Source organism: Balaenoptera borealis (genome assembly GCF_965194805.1).
Source record: "Balaenoptera borealis genome assembly, chromosome: 19".
Classification (NCBI taxonomy): Eukaryota; Metazoa; Chordata; class Mammalia; order Artiodactyla; family Balaenopteridae; genus Balaenoptera; species Balaenoptera borealis.
In genome coordinates this window covers 68,732,147-68,752,339 of record NC_138878.1, presented here as the reverse complement: position 1 = coordinate 68,752,339, position 20,193 = coordinate 68,732,147, and the positions used below count along the sequence as shown (strand labels likewise).

At 42.5% G+C, this 20,193-nt stretch overlaps 1 protein-coding gene across 12 annotated transcripts in view; it reads left to right on the top strand.

Moving 5' to 3' along the window:
- LOC309617240 (zinc finger protein 587B-like) overlaps nt 1-20,193 on the top strand; it is a 141,188-nt gene that overhangs the window by 49,709 nt on the left and 71,286 nt on the right. For 6 of the 12 annotated variants that reach the window (XM_082369149.1, XM_082369150.1, XM_082369145.1 and 3 more), the window contains one exon: nt 1,536-7,434. In XM_082369149.1, the coding sequence (XP_082225275.1) occupies nt 1,536-4,024 (2,489 nt within the window). In that variant the 3' untranslated portion in view covers nt 4,025-7,434. Of the gene's footprint in view, nt 1-1,535; nt 7,435-8,574; nt 15,374-16,616; nt 16,744-20,193 lie in introns of those variants that run through there. The other 6 variants (XR_014237825.1, XR_014237826.1, XR_014237827.1 and 3 more) reach the window with 6 other exon arrangements.

The following is a 20,193-nucleotide window of genomic DNA, read 5'->3' as shown; positions in this document are numbered from 1 at the left end:
CCATTACTTCTCCTTGTGGCACTTCTACAATGTGAATATTATTTCCATTGATGGCGTCCCATAATTTACATAAGCTTTCTTCAGTCTTTTATCCCTCTAGCTGGATGATTTGAAATCACCTGATTCAAGGTCACAGATTTTTCTCCTACTTGATCAAGTTGGCTGGTCTCTGTTGTATTTTTCATTTCATTCATTGTGTTCTTCAGCTCCAAAATTTAATTCCTTTTTCTTTTTTTTTTTTTTTGTATCTTGGAACTTCTTGTTTTTTGTTTTTTGGCCGCACCATGTGGCACGCAGCATCTTAGTTCCTTGACGGGGGATGGAACCCGTGCCCCCTGCAGTGGGAGTGTGAAGCCCTAACCACTGGACTGCCAGGGAACTCCCATTCTTGGAACCTGTTGATTTGTTTGTGTATTTTTTTCCTACTTTGATTGAGTTTCTGTTTGTGTTCTCCTGGAGCTGACTGAGCTTCCTTCAAACATTTATTTTGAAATCTTTGTCCAATTGTTTATAGATATGCATTTCTTTGGATTCACTTGCTGGAAACTTGTGCTCCTTTGGTGATGTCTTGTTTCCTTGATATTTCATGTTTCTTAGAGCCTTTTGTTCATGTTTCTGCATTTGATGGATCAGTCACATCATCCGGATTTTCAGACTGGTTTTGGTAGGGAAAGACCTTAACTTGGGTTGGATACAAGGTCACTGGCTAGGTGGGGTGTGGCAGTTTGAGCTCTCAGAAGGGACCAGCCATGTAATGGTTCTGCATCTGTCAGCTGAGGTCAGGGACACCAAAAATTATAGGGATTCTCAATAGCCAAGGCTGCAAGGTGAACTCACAGGTACCTTGTCCTGGTGAAGCTGGAGGGTGTGACATCAGTACTGTGTTCACATCATACCAGGAATGTTTCTCATTTACCCAGTATTTTTTTGGTTGTTGCCCACACCACAGCCCATGTGTACCTCCCTTCCCCACTGTTAAGCCTGTGCTGACTAGTCAGTTTTACTCCACTGTGATATCTACTCTGACTTCCAGCCCAGGGACAAGCACCATGTCTCTGGACTTCAAATCTCAGCCATTCTCTCATACCTCCTCGTCTCTTGCTCTGCAACTTTTGTCCACATGTGCTATGAGGTGTCCACACATCCTTAAATTGGCCTTGAACAGCAGCTATTCTACAGCAGTTGGTTTCTCCTGGGTTTGGACATATGCTTCTACACAGTGTCACGTCACTAGCAGAATAGGTCCTGCAGGAATCCTCTGGCATATGAACAAGTTCTAGAATATGCCTCTCTACTTGGTGCTGCACCCTATCCTAATGTCCTTCCCCTGGTGTAGTGTACCATTCTTTTGCCTTAGAGGCACATTCATGCCTAGTAGCCGCTTCCCCAGTGGAATTACAAATCTCCTTTCTGGAAAAGCATCCTGTAGACTCATTCCTAGATGTGACACATTACCTTTATGATGATGTTGCCCCCTCCCTATAAAGTCAACATGTTTATTTGCATGTATTTCACCACCATTTATTTGCATTCAGGTTGCTGCTGTGGAGCAGAGGATGCAGAAGCACCCTTTGAACGAAGCATTTCTATAAGCGTGTCACAGGCCAGGACTCCTAAGGCACCTTCGTTTTCCCAGAAGAACCACTCTGGTGAGATGTGTAGTCTGGTCTTGAGAAGTATTTTTCACTTAGCTGAACATGAAGAAACACAACACAGCCAGAAAGTGTTCGGGTGTAGAATATGTATGAAACAATTTCATTTTAGTGCAAACCTCCAAAAACTCCAGAAGCAGCACATGGAAGAGAAATCCTTCAGAAACGCTGTAGTCAGGGCCTTGTTTGTGAAGAGCTGCAAATGCCATGTGTCAAGGAAGCCCTTTACCTGTGAGGAAGTTGGGAAAGACTTTCTGGCCACCTTGGGACATCTCCAGCCACAGACCACTCACACCAGGGAGAAGCCAAATGAGATTGCCCAGCGTGAGGCAACTTTACAAAGCAGAGGAAGTCATTACAGCCGGGGAGAATGCAAGAAAACCTTCAGCCCGAAACATACACTTGTTCAGGACCAGGGTGTCTACCCTGGAAGACATTGTTTTGTGTGCAGTGAATGTGGGAAGACATTCAGGTACAAATCCTCATTTGTTGTTCACCAGAGAGTGCATACTGGGGAAAGGCTTCATGTGTGTGGTGAGTCTGGCAAATCTTTCAGGCGAACCTCAACCCTCAATCTGCATCGAAGAATTCATACTGGGACAAGGCAGTACAAGTGCAACAGATGTGGGAAATCCTTTAACCAAAACTTTGTCCTTATTTATCCCTGGAGAAGTCACATTGGAGAAAATTGTTACTTGTGCAGTGAATGTGCACAGTCTTTGAGCCGCAGATCCATCATAGTTCGAGAATGGACAGTTCACACTGGAGAAAGGCGTTATGAGTGTACTCAATGTGGGATATCTTTTAGACGAAAATTTTACCTCATTGTACACTGGAGAGTTCACACAGGAGAAAGGCCTTATGATTGGAGTGAGTGTGGGAACTCTTTTACCAATAGCTTGGTGCTCATCCTACACCAGCGAGTACATAAAGGGGAAAGGCCTTTTGCTTGCAGTGAATGTGGGAAATCTTTCACCAATAGCTCGACACTCATTCTCCACCGGAGAGTTCACACAGGAAAAAGGCCTTATGAGTGCAGTGAGTGTTGGAAATCCTTTAGTCATCAATCTTACCTCACTCAGCACTGGAAGGTTCATAGTGGAAAAAGGCCTTATGAATGCAGTGAATGTGGGAAATCTTTTATGTCTCGCCGTGGCCTCCATTATCATCAGAGAGTTCACACTGGATCAAGGCTTTATGAATGTAGTGAATGTGGGAAATCTTTTACATCTCGCCCTGGCTTCCATTATCATCAGAGAGTTCACAGTGGATCAAGGCCTTATGAATGTAGTGAATGTGGGAAGTCTTTTACCTCTCACTCTGGCCTTCGTTATCATCAGAGAGTTCACACAGGAGAAAGGCCTTATGTGTGCAGTGAATGTGGGAAATCTTTTTCCTCTAGTTCCAACCATAGTAATCATAAGAGAATTCACACAGGAGAAAGGCCTTATGTGTGCACTGAATGTGGGAAATCCTTTATCCAAAGATGTCACTTTCTTATACACCAAAGAGTTCACACAGGAGAAAGACCTCATGTGTGCAGTGAATGTGGGAAATCTTTTTCCTCTCGTTCCAGCCTCAGCAATCATAAGAGAATTCACACAGGAGAAAGGCCTTATGTGTGCAGTGAATGTGGGAAATCTTTTTTCTCTAGTTGCAACCTCATTAAACATGAGAGAATTCACACAGGAGAAAGGCCTTATGTGTGCAGTGTATGTGGGAAATCCTTTATCCAAAGATGTTACCTTCTTATACACCAGAGAGTTCACACAGGAGAAAGGCCTTATGAGTGTAATGAGTGTGGGAAATCTTTTACCACTAGGAGGAACCTTCGTTATCATCAGGGAGTTCACACTGGAGAAAGCCCTTATGAGTGCAGTGAATGTAGGAAATCCTTTAGGAGAGAGTCTTCTCTCATTGAACACTGTAGAGTTCACACTGGAGAAAAGCCTTATAAATGCAGTGAATGTGGGAAATCTTTTTCATCTAGGTATGGTTTCCATTATCATCAGAGAGTTCACACAGGGTTGAGGCCATATGAGTGTAGTGAATGTGGGAAATCTTTTATCTGTAGTTCCATTCTCCGTGAACATCAGAGAATTCACACTAACCAAAGTCCTTATGAATGCACTGAATGTGGGAAGTCCTTTAGAGCAAATTCTTATCTCATTGAACACTGTAGAATTCATTCTGGAGAAAAGCCTTATAAATGCAGTGAATGTAGGAAATCTTTTTCGTCTAGGTCCGGCCTCCGTTATCATCAGAGAGTTCACACAGGATCCAGGCCATTGAGGGTAGTGAATGTGAGAAATCTTTTCCCCAGAGCCCTGCGCTCCTTCAACATCCATGTTGACAGAGGTGAAAGGTCTTAATGTGTGTTGTGAATGTGGGAAATTGTTTACTTCTAGTTCCACCTTTTGTTCTTATTAGAGTTCACAGGAAGAACCTTATTCGTGCCAGGAATTTGGGAAATTCTTTCCTAAAGAATTTACCTCATGGGACTTCCTTGTTGGTCCTTTGGTTCAGAATCCACCTTCCAGTGCAGGGGATGTGGGTTCGACCCCTGGTCAGGGAACTAAGATCCCCCATGCCGTGGGGCAACTAAACCTGCAAGCCGCAACTACTGAGCCCACACACTCTAGAGGCTGTGCGCCACAACAAAGATCCCATGTGCCGCAACCAGGACCCGACACTGCCAAATAAATTTTAAAAAAACAAAAGAATTCACCCCAGTATACATGGTAGAGTTTACACTGGAGAAAGGCCTTGAATGTGCAAGGAAATGTGCAATTTTCTTGTTCAGGGTAACGACGTTGGAAGAAACTGAGGAGCCGCCCATCTGAATTCAATCTCATATATCCAGTTGTCCACAGGGGGAGATACCCCTTAAGTTTCAGTTGTGTGGGAAGCATGTGTGGCTATATTGCACCTTGTAATCTGTCCAGGGCTTTCCCCAGATTTATGTCACTGCCCGTTTCTGTGGCCATTTTACCTCTATCGCCTGGCAGGTCCACACAGTGTGCATCAGTCACCAGCCCAGTGCGCTCAGGGAAACTGACCTCTGTTCTTCCACGTGTTGGAGCAAACCAGGAGTAGTAGCCCAATCCCTTCAGGGTTGGTGTTCCCCTCTCTCTGACTAGATGTACAAAAGCCTGAAGGAATGTTGTCCCGGAGAACGTCATATGAATTCAGCTGACAATGTGCAGAGAAGGACAACCTTTTCCAGGGACATGTACTCACATGCTCAGTTTTTCCATCTAGTGAGTCACCAACCCAAACTCTGTGCCACACATTGTTTTGGTTTGTATAATATGGATGCCTTACTGTTTAAGGCCTATTTTGTTTTGGGAGTTCTTTGTACTGCTAGAGGTTTTTTATAAGGAGATTCGGGCTCCACAGGCATGGGCCTCAGGGAGGATAGTATGATGGCAAAAAGTGGCTTGCCATTTTTGGCCAAATTTGCATTGGTGCCAGTGAAGTCGTAGGAGAGAGGGCAGGGCTTTTTGGTCCTCATTTGAAGCCTGGATGCTATGAGTTTTAGGAGACTCATACATCACCCTGAAGAGGAGTAAGATGTGACAACCTCAAGTTCTTGGAGCAGCATGAATTTTTTCCCCTGTTCACAGCGGGTATCACAGGAGGTGTCAGCACTGTTGAGAGGCATCTCCTCCCGTGGTCTTGCAAATAGCATGTGCCTTGATGTCCACAATTCCATGGGTGACAGTCACTGGCTGTAAGACTATAGGGGCCAGGGGAAACTGAAACTTCTACAGAAACTGGGTTAGTAGGGAGCAGAGACAGCAGCCAGCTCATTGGAATGTGCCTCTTCTAAAAGTGCATCCACAGATGTCTTTGTGACGATGACCGATGTGCACGATCCGCGTGTACACAAATCTCAGGACCTCCAGCCATGTTTATCTTGTGTAGCTGAGGTCATTGTCAGAGAAGATAATTGGAAAGTTTTGTGGATTTTTGTAACCTCCCTGCAATGTTCGCCTCAAGGCCGTTGCTGCACAGGCAGAAAAAAGAAAGGTAGAGAAAAGTAGTCCAGGGATGTGGCTCTTGTGAGCCAGCCAGCATTCCTGTTGACTGAAGTGGAAATGTCCTTTATTACTCGCCAGTGTTTGCTGCCACTGAGGCAAGACTGACCCCCAGAGGGCATGACAAAAAGATGGTGGAGTCAGTGTAGGGCTGTCAAATCTATTTTCCAAAAAAGTGGGGCATACAGATTTTGTTAATCTTGAAGTGTTTTTTTAAAGCTTTATTTAGGTGTAATTTACATGTAGTAAAGTACACGTATTTAAAGTGAAGTATTTGATAAGTTTTGACATACACATGATACTTGTGAAAATATCATCACAGTCATGGTAATGATCATGTCTATCACTGTGTATTTGCTCGATGTCCTTTTATAATCTCTGTGTCCCTACCCTTCACAGCCCTCCAAACAACCATTGATTTATTTCTCCTTGTAATAGATACCCTTGCGATTTCTATAATTTACATGATGAAATCCTAAAACGTTTACTTTTGTTTTCTCCTGGTTTTGTGTTTTATAATTATTTTGAGATTCATCAGTGATGTTAAATGAGGAGCTCTTTTTAATTTTTTTGAGTAATAGTCTTACCATTAGATATAACAGTATTTATCCATTCACCTGTTTATGGCTATTTGGGTTAATTCCATGTTTTGACTGTTGATAATAAACTTGTGCAAGCATTTGTGTACAGTTCTTAATCTGGACATTTGTTTCTTTTATCTTTTGGCCAAAAAATTAGATTGCAGTGTTTGAATCACAAAGTTAGGTGAACGTTTAGCTTTTGAAGAAACTAACAAATTGCTATTTAAACATGGTATTTTTTCTTTTTAAATTTTTATTGGAGTCTAGTTGATTTACAGTGTCGTGTATTTTTTTGTATTCGTACCAGCAGTTGTATGAAGGTTCCATTTCCTCCACATCTTAGTGAATAATTAGTTGGTCAGTCGTTTTTTATTTTAACTCTTTTTATGAGTTTGCCGTGCTGTCTCACTGTTTGAATTGAATTTCCCTAAGGATTCATGGTTAGCATCTTTTCAGATTTATATTTTGCTATCTTTGGTAAAATGTCTCGTTTTGTCTTCTGCTTTTTTTTTTTTTTTTTTTTGGCTACACGGCACAGCTTTTAGGATCTTAGTTCATCAAACAGGGATTGAATCTGGGCCCTTGCCGTGAAAGTCCTAACCACTGGACTGCCAGGGAATTCCCTCTTCTGCTTATTCTTTGATTCATTGATGATTTTCCTTTTCTTTAACGAGTAGGACAGTGAAACAACAAAGATACCCATTTTACTGCTTTATGGAATAATTGCTTTCAGTAATCGAAGAACATGTCTTGAGTTTTTTAAATGTTTTTGTTACGCACAACGTAATGGACACATGTACTATACAGTTTCAGATTAATCTGCCAGGAGAATTTACTTAGTTCTCAGTAAACTTGATGAATGGCACCCCCCCCCCACCAGCCTCTTTTTTTCAGCACTTACTAAGAGGAGTTTATATGTATATTTCTCAAAGAGCTGAGAGCTAATCCATTGAAATGTAATCATGAGGATTAATTAGGCCTCTGTCTCTGTCTGTTTGGATAGGATTGAATCCTAGTTTTCATAATTACTGCCTATCAGATACAGTTGCACTAATCTTGTTTACATTTCCCAACACTTTGTAATCTTTCAGTTCTGTGACTACTGAGCTCCCATCTTCCCTGTTTTCTCATTCTCCCTTTATTTAAAAATGTATATATATATATATATTTTTTTTATCTCACAGGGTTTTTTTTTTTTCTGGTGTTTTTTTTTTTTTTGGCTGTGCCACACTGCATGCTGGATCTTAGTTCCCTGACCAGGATTGAACCTGTGCCCCCTGCAGTGGAAGTGCGGATTCCTGACTACTGGGCCGCCAGGGTAGTCCCTCTCATTCTCCGTTTAAAACACCTGATCACCTCTGCAGAAATTACCATGGAGTTCAACTCTTTCCTGCTGTCAGTAGTTACTGAATAAAACGGTTTTTTCCATTGTTGTTTTTATCATTTCAACTCACATCTGTTTGTGTTTATCTTTGACACTGTCAGTCTCAGAAGGGAACAAAGAAACATGCTATTTTGGTATAGTACAGTGGCTGCGTTGTTCAAAGGTGAAGCATGTATGTGAATGGTCTCCTGAGTCTTGAACTATTGGGAGTAGCATAAATGCAGAATTTTATCTCATTGTATTACCAAACTCAGGTTTGGCTGCTCACGGCTGAAAAGCCAATAATGGAGAAGGAAGTGTCAGAAGGGAAAGATGTTTTAATCAGAAAAGCTGGCAATCCGGGGAGAAGGTGGACTCATGTCCCGAGACCAACTCTGAACATTCTGGTCAGCCATGACAGTTTTGTTTTTTTTGGCCACACGTTGCAGCATGTGGGATTTTAGTTCATGAGCAGGGGTCGAACCCATGCCCGCTGCAGTGAAAGCGTGAAGTCTTGATCACTGGACTGCCAGGGAGTTCCCAGCCATGACAGATTTTAAAAGGAAAAAGGGGGAAGAATCTCAGTGAATCGTCAAGGCAGGAGGTTAGTTTCTGCAACTTTTCCATTGCATTCAGTCTGGCTGACTTTGGATGTTACCTTGCCTGTGGGGTCTGCCTGCAGGATTGCTTAGGGAGCTGTCGAGGGTAGAGAGCTAGTCATTCTTAATTCTTTTAATCTAGGAAAACAGTGAACAGGTCAGGCAAGGTGTGGTGTGCATTCAGGAGAGCATAAGTCAGGAGTTAGTTTAAATTGTTTAGTGATCTCATTCCTTTAATTAGGTTCTTTCAAGGCGAGGGGGGACAGAAATGGGCAAACAGGAACGGGGCCAAAGAGCAGCTTTCAATTGACGTGATTATTATTTCCTTTGTGATTGCAGGGACTTTTCTACAGTTGGGAATTTGTATTGTCTGTGTTAGCATTCTCCGTGAAAACAGAAGCAGTAAGATATATAGATAGAGTTCCATATCTGCGAGTTCTGCATCCCCGGATTCAGCAAACCCCAGATGCAGAACCCCGACATCCAGAGGGCCAACTGTGCTGGACCATCTTATGTAAGGTAATTGAGCATCTGAGGATTCTGATATCCAAGTGGTGGAGGCTGGAACCAGGTCCCTGTGGATACATCCCCTGAGAGATGACTATGTTAAGAGGACATTTATTGTAGGAATTGGTTATGGAGGCTGAGAAGTCCCACAACCTGCTGTCTGCAAACTGGAGAACCAGGAAAGCTGCTGGTATCATTCAGTGCAAGTCCGAAGGCCTGAGAACCAAGGGCCTGCTGGTGTAAATCCCAGTGTGCAAAGGACCAAGATCCATGAGCTCTCGTGTCTGAGGGCAGGGGAAGATGGGCTTGTTCTGCACAGACGCTAACAGTGAGTCCAACACATTCATCACAACAGCCTTACCGTAGACTTTCCCATGAGACCAGAGTGCTGATCTCATCCAGGTGAGACAAGCACCATAAGCACTGGCTCATTCTGGTGACTATGTGTGTCTCCTTTTCCTTGCTGTCTTCTATTTTGTTCTTTTGGATAACTTTGATGATAAACCCACACCATGGTCTGATGAACATCTATGCACTGGTGTCTTCAGACTTCTGGCAATTCATCTGCTTCCTGCTCTTTGACAGTGACACACAAGTTTCTCAGTTCTGCTTTGTCTGTTGGGCAAGGAGAACAGAGGTTCCACGTGTAGTCTCTGGGTTATAAGTTCATTCTAGAAGATCTCACTATTTACATAATCAACTTTATATATTTGTAGGCTCACATTTTATGGTATTTACCCAACTGGGACATTTTGATTCAAAATTGAATAACGATGATGATAACTGCTTCATACTGCATATAGTGTATAAAAACATAAATGGTACTAATAACTATTTAAACATAATTATGTAAATTGTATAGTGTTATTCACTAGAGGTTCAAAGAATTTTATAATATATATAGGAATGTTCAGGGTAGAAAACCACTGCTGATTTGAAATTTATGTTGACACCTAGAAGATTTAATTTACAAAGCATTGTAGGAAAAAATATGTTTCAATGGAGAGAAAAAGAGTTGGGAATACTCTGAGTTGGAAAGGTACATGTGGAGTTCAAAGAACAGAAGGAAGATCTTCTATTTAGGATATTGTGTGATGGGGACAGTGGGTAGCAAAGAAGCAGAGAAAGTAGGTATCTGAGGTTATCTCGAGGATCAGAATGAACAGTTTTTTGTCGGGGAGACGATGGCTTTGTGAGGGATTAACCAAGTAGGACAAATAATCATAATTGTTTAAGATAAAAGGTGCTAAGTATTCAATTGAAATGAATTTATTTTATTAAACTATATTTTAACACCTTTTAATGTTTGTTTCAGTTGGAAGCTTTCTATTTGTTCTAAAAAGTTAGTAGTGGTTACACATTTATGGAATTTAGAGTATTCAGTGGGCAGCTTTTGGAAGTTATGTTTTTACAAAAGTCACTTCTAGAAATTACTGTGAGCCATTAGCACCTGCAGGATACTTTCAAATAGTTGAATTCTCTTTGCCTGTTTATCCCACAGGTTTAGTAACTCCATTGCCTTTTATTACCACTAACAGTTATATTAACTTAATGATATACATATGTTGAAGTCCTAATGCCTAAGTGACTGTATTTGGAGACAAAGACTTTAGAGAGGTAATTAAGGTTAAATGAGGTCATAAGTGTGGGACCTTAATTCATTAGGACTGGTTTCCTCATAGGAGGAGAAGTAGACACTAGGTGTATGCCCACAGGGACAAAAAAGGCCATTTGAGGACCCAGTGAGAAGATGGCCTTCCCAAGCCAAGAAGAGAGGCCTCAGGAGATACCAAACCTATTGACACCTTCCTCTCGGACTCCCAGCCTCCAGAAGTGTGAGAAGATAAATTTCTATTGTTTAAGCCAATCCTTGTATGGTACTTTGTTATGGCAGTTCTAACAGATTAACACAAACATCATTAATGTGTTCTCTTTACCAAATAAATAGTGAGGCGCAACATGCAAAGAGACAGCAGAGACAATTGGTATAATTCTAAAAATGGTACAAAACTATAAATTAGCTTTGGGGGGGAAGGGAATTTAATATGGAGTTTCCTATTTTGCTTCCACTTGTGCTGCAAACCAAAACTTAGTTCCAATTTGCAAAGTCCCCAAAGAAGCCCAGTAGTGAGAGTCAGACTTCAAAACTCAGAATCACTCTTATTTCCTACAGTGTGTTGTGGGTTACAGCTGTCATGGAGTAACAGGGTCTGACTTACCCTCTTGTTGTCATCAACTGTAAAACTACAAAATACGAGAGAATCCAACACATTCACAGCAACAGCGTTTCCCCTAGACTTTCCCATGAGACCAAAGCACCATTCTCTGGGAAAAAAGCCGCGTTCACCATTCTCATCCTGGTGAATATGCCGTCTCCTTTTACGCTGTTCTCTTCTATTTTATCTTTTTGGATAAGCCTGATTATGAACCCACACCATGCTCTAATGAACACCTCTGCAAAGGTATTTTCAGGCTTACCAAGATTCATCCTTTCATTCTCTTTGGTAGTGACACTCAGCTTTCTGTTTTGCTTTGCCTTCTGGGCAAGGAGAACAAATATTCTAAGTGTAGCTTCTGGGCTATAAATTCTCTCTAGAACACCCTACCATTTATTTAATCAACTTTATATATTTGTAGGCTCACATTTTATATCATTTCATCTTTCAGAATATTTTGATTTGAAATCGAATAACAGTGATAATAGCTCTGCTTCATATTACATGTAGAGTATAAAAACAGCAAAGCTACTCATAATTATTCAAAACCAATTTTCTAAAATTATATACTGTTATTCACAGGTCCAGGGAATTTTATGGTAATATAGAGAATATTCAAGATTTAGGAGTATAGGTTATAACAGCACTTTAATTTAAACATTAAACTTTATGTTGACACTTGAAAGATTTATTTGAATTTACAAAGCATAGTGGGGAAAATAGATGTTTCATTTGGAGAGAAAAAAACCTGGGAATACTCTGAGTTGTAAAGTCTTATATGGAATTTATGACTGAAGGAAGATCAATGTGTTTTTGGTATAGTGTGTGATGGGAAGAGTGATGAGAAAAGCAGAGGAAGCAGGTGAAGGCTTCTTTTGCCAGGTATCAGAGGATATCTCAGTGATCAGAATGATCTGAACGTTTTGTAGGGAAGATGATGAGTTTGTGAGGGATTAGTCAGGTGGGATAATAATCAGTGTTGTATATGATAACAAGTGTAAGTATTCAAGTGAATTTATTAAACTCTATATTTTTGCATCATTTAATATTTGTTTTAATTGAAAGTTTGTGTTTATTTGAAATAGTTCTTGGAAGTGATGCATTTACAAGCGTCCCTCGTGGTGCAGTGGTTAAGAATCCACCTGCCAATGCAGGGGACACAGGTTCGAGCCCTGGTCCGGGAAGATCCCACATCCCTCAGAGCAACTAAGCCCGTTTGCCACAACTACTGAGCCTGTGCTCTAGAGCTTGCAAGCCACAACTACTGAAGCCCACGTGCCACAACTCCTGAAGCCTGTGCGCCTAGAGCCCATGCTGCACAACAGGAGAAGCTAGCGCAATGAGAAGACTGAGCACTGCAACGAAGAGTAGCTGCTGCTCGCCACAACCAGAGAAAAGCCTGCACACAACGAAGACCCAATGCAGCCAAAAATAAAATAAATAAAATAAAATAAGTAAATTTAAAAAAAGAAGTGATGCATTTATGGTATTTAATAGGCATATTTTGGAAATTATGCTTTTATAAAGGCAATTTCAGAAATTATTGTGATCTCTTGGCAATTGGAGGATACTTTTAAAAGTTGAATATTCTTTTCCTCTTTATTACCCAGCTTTAGTAAGCTACTTGCCTTTTATTACCACTAACATATATTAACAGAATACTTGTCATAGGTTGAAGCCCTAACCTACAATGGGATTGTCATTGGACATAGGTCATTTATAGAGGTAGTTAAGGATACGTGAGGTCATAAGAGTGTGGCTGTATTCCATTAAGACTGGTTTCCTTCTGTTGACAAAAACTCAATTAACAATCAAGTTAAGAAGAAAAAAGTGAGTTTTATTCAAGCCAAACTGAGGATTATCACCCAGGAGACAGACTCTCAGAATCTCTGAGATCTGTTCTGCCTTTTAGAAGTTGAAGGCACAATTATTTACATTTTTCAGACAAAGGATTGTACAACAAAATGACATACTGACATTTTACATAAAGTTCATAGGCCAAGTAAGCATGTACAAAGCGAGCAGCGAGTCACCATGACCCCCAACAGAGTTGGGAAAGAATGCTAATCTTTTAAGAAGTTCCATTGCTAGCATCAGAAGAAAGGAAAAAAAAAATTGATCTTTACAGTCAAGAAAGCATTCCCATCTTTGAGGAAGACTAGTTAGTGTGTAATGCAGATGCACACTGCACATTAAGGATGTAGGGAGGCCAAAGCAGAAAATTTTATGTTTAAATTTTCTTGTCCTTCCTTAAAATGTAATTTTTATTTCATCACTTATAAGAAGAGGGATAGACACCAGGAGTATGCTCACGGGGAGAAAAGGCCATATGAGGACACAGCACGAAGTGGACTACCCAAAAGCCAAAACAGAGGCCTCAGGAAAAAGTAAACCTGTTGACACCTTCCTCTTAGACTTCCAGCATCCAGAGCTGTGAGAAAATAAATTTCTGTTATTTAAGCCACCCAGTCCATACTGTTACTGAACCAGTTTCATGTGACCTACACACAGCAAGCCAAACGCTGAGACACTGTGGTTTGCAGCAGAGAAACTGTTTATTCACAAGGCAGCCAAGCAAGGAGAAGGAAGGACAAATCTCAAGTTCATCTCCCCGAAGGCGAGGGGCTAGGAATATTTATGGGATAAAGCTTGGCAGGGGTGAGGGTGGGGATTGAAGATACGGAAAAGGTGCAGTAATTGTCATTCTGCACAGGTAAAAGTAAGCTACAGACTTCTTCATGAGATACATGTTCAGAAAGTGGCAGGCTTAGCATGTTCTGAGGGTGGGCTTTTGGCCCTCTGACATCAAAAATCATCTAGCTGGGGACTTCCCTGGTGGCACAGTGGTTAAGAATCCGCCTGCCAAAGCAGGGGGCACTGGTTTGAGCCCTGGTGTGTGAAGATCCCACATGCCGTGGAGCAACTAAGCCTGTGTGCCACAACTACTGCCTGCGCTCTAGAGCCTGTGAGCCACAACTACTGAGCCCGCATGCCACAACTACTGAAGCCCATGCACCTAGAGCCCGAGCTCTGCAACAAGAGAAGCCATGGCAACGAGGAGCCCGCGCACCGCATCGAAGAGTAGCCCCCGCTCCGCTCGCCTCAACTAGAGAAAGCACGTATGCAGCAACGAAGACCCAACGCAGCCAAAAATAAATTAATTAATTAACTAAAAAAAAAAGTCACCTAGCCAACACTTGCACATGCCCAGTTGGAGAGTCAGTGGTCTTAAGCAGTTTTAACCAGCTTGAGCTCAAACTGGACACAGGTGACTCCAATTTCCTAAAAAGCAACTTGGCAAAGATCTTATTGTTTAGGCTATTTGATGCTTGGGAGTACGTGCACGTTTTTGTAAAAGCAAAGTGAGGTTGATCAGTGAAGGCAGGTTACAGTTTATTTTTTATTAATGGCTGATGACATCCCTTGGTTTCAATAGTATTCAAATGTTATGGCAACCCTAGCAGACTAACACAATTCTCATTCAATATTTTCTTGTCACCAAATAAATAAATGAGCTCAACACCCAAAAAAATATAGTTAGGCCTAACTATATTTACAACACCACTCCTGCCGTCACAGTAAAATCGGCCATCAGAAGACTGAAGGGAAAAAAAAAAAAAAAAAGACTGAAGGAATTGAAGGACCAGTAGAAACAGCACCATTTGAAACGCTGCTACCCTTTAATAAATGGGTTAATTTTTGTACCAAAATTTAAATATATGTGTGTGTGTGTGTGTGTGTGTGTGTGTGTGTGTGTGTATTTAGGGGACACAATAGTTAACAATTCTAAAAAGCCACAAAACTAAAAATTAGCTTTTATACAATTTAGGACATTTAGTTTGGCAGTTCTTATTTTGCTTCCACTTCTGTTGATCCTGTTGATTTTTGTTTCCACTTCTGAAAATGACTGATAATACAAGCAAGGGAGCCGTTTTTTATGGGAACCAGAGGCGGAGCTCCTGCTGGTCCACCTGCTTCAGGGTGCTGCAAAACCAACGTTCGGGTTGAACAGTATCAACTCGCTTCGCTGCGGCCCCCAGAAGGCCCTTGGCCGAGAGGCCGCAGTTACAAATCCACGACCAGTCAGGGTGAGGGGTTCCTGCGCGTGCGCATCGCGTTGGGGCGGGACTTCCGGCGTCCTCCTTACGGCGGTCATTTTCGCTTCCTTTTGGTCGGTTCGGCCTCTGGAGCGTTGTGTCAGGTTCTAGGTGACGGGACCGAGAAGGTCCGAGAGGAGGGTCTGTCCCCGCTACACAGGCGCGCGTCTGAGGCTCGGCGACGCAGCCCGGGGTGCCCTGCGCCAGGCCCGGGAGAGTGACCGTCGTGCCCGCGTCTCGCCTCCTCTCCCGCCGCTCCCGGCCCCGCTCCGCCCAGGGAGTCCGATGGCGGCGGCGGCCCTGAGGGACCCGCCTGAGGTAAACACTCATCCTCCGGCCCCTCACCGCCCTCACTGCACCAGACACTAAAGCCCCGAGTGCGGGACGCCTGCTCACGTGCCCGCAGCCCAGGCCGCGGTGTCCAGGACGGTGAGGTGGCCGTGGGCGGCGCGTGGGCGAGGGTGACAGGCGGAGGGACCGGCAGGTGCAAAGGCTTGGAGGTCGGACTGAGCCAGGAGGATTCGGGAAAACTGGCATCCATCTTATGACTCCAGTAAAGAGAGTGTGAGGTGGACTCACGCCTGGACCGGCAGAGAGAGAGGTTGTTCCTTTATTCTGAGGGACCTGGGAGCCACGGAGGGCTGTGAATGGACGAGGAACAGTGTATGTGAGGGCTTTAAAGTTTTCAAAAAGCTGCTCAGAGAAGAGAACGAACAGATTGGAATGGGGGTGACAAAGAGAGGCACAGGGAGTTGAGTCCTCGTCCAAGGTCGCAGGATCTGATGAGAGGCAGCAGAGGTTAGTCAGTCAGCCTGAGGTCACTAGGTTCCAGGGCTGGGTGGGGATACAAGGGAGTCCTGCACACATGGAGCCCAGCCATGGTTGCCCAGGTTCTGAAGGTTGAAGAGGCACTTGTAGAACCTATGTAAGGCAGGAGAGGGTGTCCCAGTCCCTCACTGGTTCTGGGTGGCTAATACTGAAACAGAGATCAGAAGCAAGGCAGGCAGGGCTTTCCCTGGCTATGGGCTCCCTCAGAGAACTGGGATTGTACCAGATCATGTTTGATTTTGTTAAGCACTCTGTGGATCTGGGTGAGTCCAGAGAGGTGCCTGTGATGTGGGGCAGGGAGGTGGTAGAGCTGTGGGAGTGCAACTGTGAGGTCTGAAGATGTGAAAGAAGTTTGGACAACTGAATGACGTGCACATCAAGGGGAAGTGTGAGCTGAGGGCCCACAGGCCCTGGTGTTGGGGATTAAGGGTAAAGATGAGCCCATGTTTGGCTGTGTCTTGGAGGCACAATGTGGGAGACCTCAGGGGAATTACTTGGGGGGAAGGATGGGGCCCTGTAGGCCAGGCCCAGAGTTTAGATGGCATTTATCCCCCCGGCCACCGCCTTTTGTTGCTGAGGGCTGAACACAGTGAGGAGAGATCAGGTATCATTGGCACCAGGCCTGACGTGGGGAGCTCTGATGGAGGATGACCGTGGAATACATGTGTGAGGAGATGAATTGTGGGTCCTCAGAGAGAGAATGTTTATGTTTCATCTATCTCATTCATGACAGGGTGGTGTGACCTTTGAGGACATTGCCCTGTACTTCTCCTGGGAGGAATGGAAGCTCCTTGATGAGGCTCAGAGACGCCTGTACCATGATGTGATGCTGGAGAACTTTGCACTTATATCTTCACTGGGTAAGAGCCTCACCCTCCCCAGTGACCTGGGCTAGGCTTTGTATCCTGCCTCACTCTTTTTTCTCCAAGGTGTGCTCTGTCCTTCTCACATATGGACCTTGGGCACTGCTTGTTTCCCCAGCTTTCTGGGTAGTTGCTGTGATAGTTAGGGCTGGGTTGTTTGCACTGCCCCCTTCTCTCCCCGTAGCCCCAATACAGTCTGTACTCAACCCTCATAGGGATGGATTTGAGGTCAGCAGTCTTGGAGTGAGGATAATGGATTGCATCTTACTTGCCCTTTCCCTGATCAGGTGGTGTATCCAGGTCCATGGCACTTCTGTGTCCCAGGTTTTGTTCCTTTTTATCATCTGACATTTCCTTCTGCCTCCATATGCCAGGAATTGAAGGTATTGTCATGACCATTACTTATCTGGACCATGGGCTATTTTCCAAGGCTGTCCTTTATGGTTTTACTTGTACTGTTTAGATCTCTTTTCTTTTTTCTTTTCTCCAGCTTATTGAGGTATAATTGACAAATAATACTGTATATATTTAAAGTATACAGGGAGTTCCCTGGTGGTCTAGTGGTTAGGATTCAGTGCTTTCACTGCCGTGGCCTGGGTTCAATTACTGATAGGAGAACTGAGATCCCACATGCTGCGCGTTGTGGCCAAAAAATAAAAAAAAGGTAAAACGTAAAAGTAAGTGTACAGTGTCATGATTTAATATATATACACACACACATTGTGAAATGATTACTACAGTCAAGTTAATTAACACATCCAGTACCTCACATATTATATTTACATTTCCTGTGTGTGTGAGAACCCTTAAGATCTACTTTGTTAGCACATTTGAAGTATACCATACAGCATTATTAAGTATAGGCTCCATGCTGTATTAGATCCTCAGAGCTTTTTCATCTTATAACTGACCAACATCTTCCCATTTCCCCTAGACCTGAGCCCCTGGCATTCTACTCTTTGTTGCTATGGGTTCAACTTTTTTTTTTTCAAGATTCCATATATAAGTGATAGCATACTGTATTTATCTTTCTCTGGCTTATTTCACTTTGCATTATGCCCTCCAGGTTCATCAGTGTTGTCACAAATGCACGATTTCCCTTTTTATGGCTGAATAATACCCCACTGCATATAAATACCAGGCTTTATTTATCCATTCATCTGTAGACAGATACAGGCATATTGCAGGTTTGGTTCCAGACCACCGCAGTAAAGTGAGTATCACAATAAAGCAAGTCACACAGACTTTTTGTTTCCCAGTGCATATGAATGTTATGTTTACATTGTACAGTAGCCTGTTGGTGTGCAGTAGTATTATGTCTAAAAAAACAACGTGTATAACTTAGTTAAAAAATACTTTATTGCTAAAAAAATGTTAACCATCATCTGAGTTGTATCTTTTTGCTGATGGAGGGTCTTGCCTTGATTTTGACTAATCAAGGTGCTGACTGATCAAGTTACTGAAGGTTTCGGTGGCTTTGGCAATTTGTTTAAATAATACAACAATGAAGGTTGCCATATCGATGGACTCTTCTTTCACGAATGACTTCTCTGTAGCATGCGATGCTGTTTGATAGCATTTTAAAACACAGTAGAACTTCTTTCAGAATTGGAGTCAATCTTCTCAAACCCTACTGTTGCTTTATGAACTAAGTTTATGTAATATTCTAAAGCATTTGTCATCATTTCAACAACCTGCACAGCATCTTCACCAGGAGTGCATTCCATCTCAAGAAACCACTTTCTTTTCTCATCCATAAGAAACAACTCCTCATCTGTTAAAGTTTTCTCCTGAGATTACAGCAATTCAGCCATCTTCCAGCTCCACTTCTAATTCTCTTGCTTTTTCCACAACATCTGCAGTTACTTCCTCCACTGAAGTCCTGAACCCCTCAAAGTCATCCAGAGATTTGGCATCAAGTTTTTCCCAACTCCTGTTAATGTTGATATTTTGACCTCTTCCCATGATTCACAACTGTTCTTAATGGCATCTAGAATGGTGAATCCTTTCCAGAAGGTTTTCAATTTACTTTGCCCCGATCCATTAGAGGAATTACTATCTATGGCAGCTGTAGCCTTATGAAATGTATTTCTTAAGACTTGACAGTGTAAACTACTTGATCCATGGGCTACAGAATGGATGTTGTAGTAGTAGGCATGAAAACAACATTAATCTTGTACATCTCCATCAGAGCTCTTGGGTGACCAGCTGCATTGTCAGTGAGCAGTAATATTTTGAAAACAATCTTTTTTTCAGAGCAGTAGGTCTCAACAGTAGTCTTAAAATATTCAGTAAACCATGTTATGAGGAGACGTGCTGACATCCAGGCTTTGTTGTTCCATTTATAGAATATATGCAGAGTAGATTTAGCAGAATTGTTAAGGGCCTAAGATTTTCAGAATGATAAATGAGCATTGGCTTCAACTTCCAGTCACCAGCCTCATTACCCCTAATAAGAGAGTCAGCCTGTCCTTTGAAGCTTTGAAGCCAGGCATTGACTTCTTCTCTCTAACTGTGAAAGTCCTAGATGCCATCTTCTTCCAACATAAGACTGTTTCATCTACATTAAAAATGTGTTGTTTAGTGTAGCCACATTCATTAATTATCTTAGCCAGATCATCTGGATAACTTTGGTATAGCTTCTACATCAGCACTTGCTGCTTCACCGTGTGCTTTTTTTTTCACCTTGTACTTTTATTTTATGGAGACGGCTTCTTTCCTTAAATCTCATGAACCAACCTACGGTAGCTTCAGACGTTTTCTTTTTGCAGCTTCTCACCTCTCTCAGCCATCACAGAATTGGAGAGAGTTAGGGCCTGACTCTGGATTAGGCTTTGGCTTAAGGGAATGTGTGGCTGGCTTGTTGTTGAATACAGATCACGAAAACTTTCTCCATATCAACAATAAGGCTCTTTTGCTTTCTTATTTGTGTGTTCACTAGAGTAGCACTTTTAATTTACTTCAAGAACTTTTCCTTTGTATTTATTGATACAACTTGGTTAATACTGTTTGGTCCAAGAAGCCTGGCTTTCAGCCTATCTTGGCTTTTGACTTGCCTTTCTCACTAAACTTAATCATTTCTAGCTTTTGATTTAAAGTGAAAGATGTGTGATCCTTCCTTTTACTTGAGCACTTAGAGGCTATTGTAGGGTTATTAATTAGCTTAACTTCAATATTGTTACATCACAGGAAAGAGGGAGGCTTGGGGAGAGGGAGAGAGATGGATTGGCCAGTTGGTAGAGCAGCCAGAACACATATAATGTTTATCTATTAAGTTTCCTGTCTTATATGGGTACAGTTTGTGGCACCCCAAAACAAAGAACACTGATCACAGATCACCATAACAAATGTAATAATAATGAAAAAGTTTGAAATATCGCAAAAATTACCAAAACGTGATGCACAGACACAGAGCGAGCAAATGCTGTTAGAAAACCTGTGCAAATA